Genomic DNA, 4,644 nt, shown 5'->3' on the forward strand with positions numbered 1-4,644 from the left:
TCCTCCTCCTCCTCTCCTCTCCCTCCTCCTCCTCCTCCTCCTCCTCCTGCTCTCCTCTCCTCTCCCTCCTCCTCCTCCTCCTCCTCCTCCTCCTCTCTCTCCCTCCCTCCCCCCTCCTGTCTGTCTCTCTCTCCCCCCTCCTCTCTCTCTCCTCCCTCTCTCTCTCCCCCTCCTCCCTCTCTCTCTCTCTCTCTCCTCTCCTCCTCTCTCTCTCTCTCCCCCTCTCCTCTGTCCCCCTCCCTCTCTCTCCCCCTCTCCTCTCTCCCCCTCCTCCCTCTCTCTCTCTCTCTCTCCCCCTCCTCCCTCTCTTCCCCTCCTCTCTCTCTTCCCCTCCTCCCCTCCTCTCCCCCTCTCTCTCTCTCTCTCTCTCTCTCTCTCCCCCTCCTCTCTCTCTCTCCCTCCTCTCCTCTCCCCCTCTCCTCTCCTCCTCTCCTTCTCACCCTCTGCTATTTTCCCCTCCACAAGGTTTCTTGTCAGGGATGATTTTCTCAGCTGCTCGAGCACCGCCCTCCTGGGATGAAACTCCGCCCCCTCCACGCCCCTCAGCTCCGCCCCCAGGGCCAGCGTGGTGTGCAGCTCCGGTCTCTCCAGAAGGACCCCTGGACCGGCCTCCACGGGCGTCTCACCCACTGCCTGCTGGGCTCTGCTTTTCGTCCGCTCATCAACAGCTACAAAAAATAAAATTAAAATTTCACTATTTATTTTTTATTACTGTAAATGGGTACGAATTTAAAACTGTTTTCCAGCGAGTTCAAAATTGAAAACTCAGCCCCACCCTTGAGGGCCTTGCCCTTAGCTGTCCTCCCGGGTGCCTTTTGGCGTGACGAGGACCCCTCCATTGAGAAGACGGCTGTGGGGTTGGGGTTGAGGTTGGGTTTGGGGGTGTCAACGCCCCCCGACACCGGCGTCACAGTGCGGGGCTCCGCCTCCCTCTCCGGCCGGGGTGAAAGGTCATCGCTGTCCTTGCAGGTGCTGGTGTCTGACCTGGGAGTCATGTGAAAGCGCACCTGAGACAGGACAGGAGACCGAGTCAGGTAAAGAGAGAGAGAGAGAGAGAGAGAGAGAGAGAGAGAGAGAGAGAGAGAGAGAGGAGAGAGAGAGAGAGAGAGAGAGAGAGAGACACACGCACACACACACACACACACGCTCTCCCTGTCAAACAGAGACATACAGACTCACTCACATACACACACACTCCCTGTCAGAGACAGACAGACAGACAGACAGACAGACACACACACACACACACACACACACAGACAGACACTCCCTGTTAAACAGAGACACACACACACTCTCTCTGTCAAACAGACACAGACAGACAGATACACAGACACAGACAATAAACACAGACAGACAGACACTCTCTCCCTGTCAAACAGAGACACAGACAGATAGAGACAGACTGACAGACAGATACAGACGCACACAGACAGCGACACACATATGCACAGACACAGACAACAAACACAGACAGACAGAGACACTCCCTGTCAGACAGACTGATACACACACACACACAGACACACAAAGACACAGACATACACACAGAGATATGCTAACACAGACACACACACACACACACACACACACACACACACACACACACGCACAGACAGACACAGACACAGACACACACACACACACGCACAGAGAGACACAGACACACACACACACACACACACACGCACAGACAGACACAGACACACACACGCCCTCCCTCCCTCTCTCTACCTGTCGGTGTCTGTTCCCTCCTCCTCCTCCTCCTCCTCTTCCTCTCCTCTTCAGGATCCCCCCCGCACCCCGGCTCATCTTCTCGGGGGTCAGTGAGATATCGAGGTCCGGGAGGGACCCCAGGGGCTCGGGTTCGGAGTGCAGGGGAGTGGGGGCGTGGCGCGTGGGCACAGACTCCGGGTACCCCAACAATGAGGTGTCGCTCTGCACAGACGGGCTCTCGGGGTCACTGCACCCCCCATAACGATGCGTCTCCATCACTGCACCCCAAAGGTCTTGGGGCGCAGTGCGACGGGAGGCTCTCCTGGTCAGTGGACCCCAATAACATGGGGTTGCTCTTCACAGAGACAGTGTCCTGGACTCTGCACCCCGGTCGTTTTGGGACGCAGTTTGAAGGAAAGCTCTCCTGGTCAGTGTAGTGTAGGGGGGTGTAGGATTTGGGGGTACGATCTGCCGTCGGCACTGCCAGTTTCATCTTCAACAGCAGGGGGCAGCACTGAGCTTCCTCTTATTGGACTAAGAACACCCCCCCCCCCTCCTCCTCACCCCCTCACCCCCTTTCAGAGAAACACAAAAAATGAATAAACAAGGATAAACTACCCCATAGTAAAAGCACAGCAAAGTGTAATAAAGAGAAGTGAAAGCACTGTAAAGCACAGAGAGGTGTGGTAAAGCATAGGGAAGCATTGTAAAGCACAGAGAGGTGTGGTAAAGCATAGGGAAGCATTGTAAAGCACAGAGAGGTCTGGTAAAGCATAGGGAAGCATTGTAAAGCACAGAGAGGTCTGGTAAAGCATAGGGCAGCATTGTAAAGCACAGAGAGGTCTGGTAAAGCATAGGGCAGCATTGTAAAGCACAGAGAGGTCTGGTAAAGCATAGGGCAGCATTGTAAAGCACAGAGAGGTCTGGTAAAGCATAGGGAAGCATTGTAAAGCACAGAGAGGTGTGGTAAAGCATAGGGAAGCATTGTAAAGCACAGAGAGGTCTGGTAAAGCATAGGGAAGCATTGTAAAGCACAGAGAGGTGTGGTAAAGCATAGGGAAGCATTGTAAAGCACAGAGAGGTCTGGTAAAGCATAGGGAAGCATTGTAAAGCACAGAGAGGTCTGGTAAAGCATAGGGAAGCATTGTAAAGCACAGAGAGGTCTGGTAAAGCATAGGGAAGCATTGTAAAGCACAGAGAGGTGTGGTAAAGCATAGGGAAGCATTGTAAAGCACAGAGAGGTCTGGTAAAGTATAGGGAAGCATTGTAAAGCACAGAGAGGTGTGGTAAAGCATAGGGAAGCATTATAAAGCACAAAGAGGTCTGGTAAAGCATAGGGAAGCATTGTAAAGCACAGAGAGGTCTGGTAAAGCATAGGGAAGCATTGTAAAGCACAGAGAGGTGTGGTAAAGCATAGGGAAGCATTGTAAAGCACAGAGAGGTCTGGTAAAGCATAGGGAAGCATTATAAAGCACAGAGAGGTGTGGTAAAGCATAGGGAAGCATTGTAAAGCACAGAGAGGTCTGGTAAAGCATAGGGAAGCATTGTAAAGCACAGAGAGGTCTGGTAAAGCATAGGGAAGCATTGTAAAGCACAGAGAGGTGTGGTAAAGCATAGGGAAGCATTGTAAAGCACAGAGAGGTGTGGTAAAGCATAGGGAAGCATTGTAAAGCACAGAGAGGTCTGGTAAAGCATAGGGAAGCATTGTAAAGCACAGAGAGGTGTGGTAAAGCATAGGGAAGCATTGTAAAGCACAGAGAGGTGTGGTAAAGCATAGAGAGGTGTGGTAAAGCATAGGGAAGCATTGTAAAGCACAGAGAGGTCTGGTAAAGCATAGGGAAGCATTGTAAAGCACAGAGAGGTGTGGTAAAGCATAGGGAAGCATTGTAAAGCACAGAGAGGTGTGGTAAAGCATAGGGAAGCATTGTAAAGCACAGAGAGGTCTGGTAAAGCATAGGGAAGCATTGTAAAGCACAGAGAGGTCTGGTAAAGCATAGGGAAGCATTGTAAAGCACAGAGAGGTGTGGTAAAGCATAGGGAAGCATTGTAAAGCACAGAGAGGTATGGGGAAGCATAGGGAAGCATTGTAAAGCACAGAGAGGTGTGGTAAAGCATAGAGAGGTCTGGTAAAGCATAGGGAAGCATTGAAAAGCACAGACATAATTTTATGAACATACCTGCAAAAACTTTGAAATTCTTACTCCAGAAAAAAAACAGCTTAATAATCGCGTCTTCAGTTCAAGCTATGTAAACGAACACGGCATTTATACTTTCAATAAGTTATTTCTGATCCTTCAGAATGTCTTAATTTCCTTTTTTAGAAACTCGTTCAATTTAAAGTTCCCTCCGCCGGCGCCATGTTGTTGTCAGTTGAAAGAGAAGCTGTGACGTTTCATCTTTCACCTCCCGGAAACCGGACATCCTTTAGAAGGACTACACCTCCCAGAAGTCTCCACGCGAAGCCGAAAGACCTTTGCAGGAAACACCGATGAAATAGAACTACATTTCCCAGCGCCCGTTCACCCCTAAAGGAACAGTGTGTATTATTATTATTATTATTATTATTATTATTATTATTATTATTAATAATACATCAATTCCAAACTTTCCTGTCAGATACTCTACAAAGAACATACATTTCCATCACTATTAGCATAATAATAATTAAATATACTGTATATATATAGTCAGACACACACACGTTTATTTGTGTTTACTTCTCATTGACTCTCAGTATATTTTTATTTACTCTTTCTAACTCCAGTCACACAAAACTCCACACGGGGTGAAAGTCGACAACAAACCAAATATTTTGGCACCGATATTTATTTATTTATTTATTGATTGATTTATTATTTTTTTAAAGTTATATTTAGTTCTTAAAAAGGTGTTTTACAAAGTGGGGACATTTTCTCAAAGTTTGTCCGC

General features: G+C 48.8%; 1 protein-coding gene across 1 annotated transcript in view; it reads right to left on the minus strand.

Annotated features, from left to right (window-relative positions):
- Positions 1-4,172, minus strand: part of ppp1r35 (protein phosphatase 1, regulatory subunit 35) — a 5,153-nt gene extending 981 nt beyond the window's left edge. The window contains exons 1-4 of the mRNA XM_059021445.1: positions 3,894-4,172; positions 1,735-2,283; positions 776-1,007; positions 441-668 (exon numbers count right to left, since the gene is read on the minus strand). Coding sequence (XP_058877428.1) covers positions 441-668; positions 776-1,007; positions 1,735-1,992 — 718 coding nt within the window. The 5' untranslated portion in view covers positions 1,993-2,283; positions 3,894-4,172. The remainder of the gene's footprint in view (positions 1-440; positions 669-775; positions 1,008-1,734; positions 2,284-3,893) is intronic.
- Positions 4,173-4,644: the final 472 nt, after the last annotated feature.

Source organism: Acipenser ruthenus, unplaced genomic scaffold, assembly GCF_902713425.1.
Source record: "Acipenser ruthenus unplaced genomic scaffold, fAciRut3.2 maternal haplotype, whole genome shotgun sequence".
Taxonomy (NCBI): domain Eukaryota; kingdom Metazoa; phylum Chordata; class Actinopteri; order Acipenseriformes; family Acipenseridae; genus Acipenser; species Acipenser ruthenus.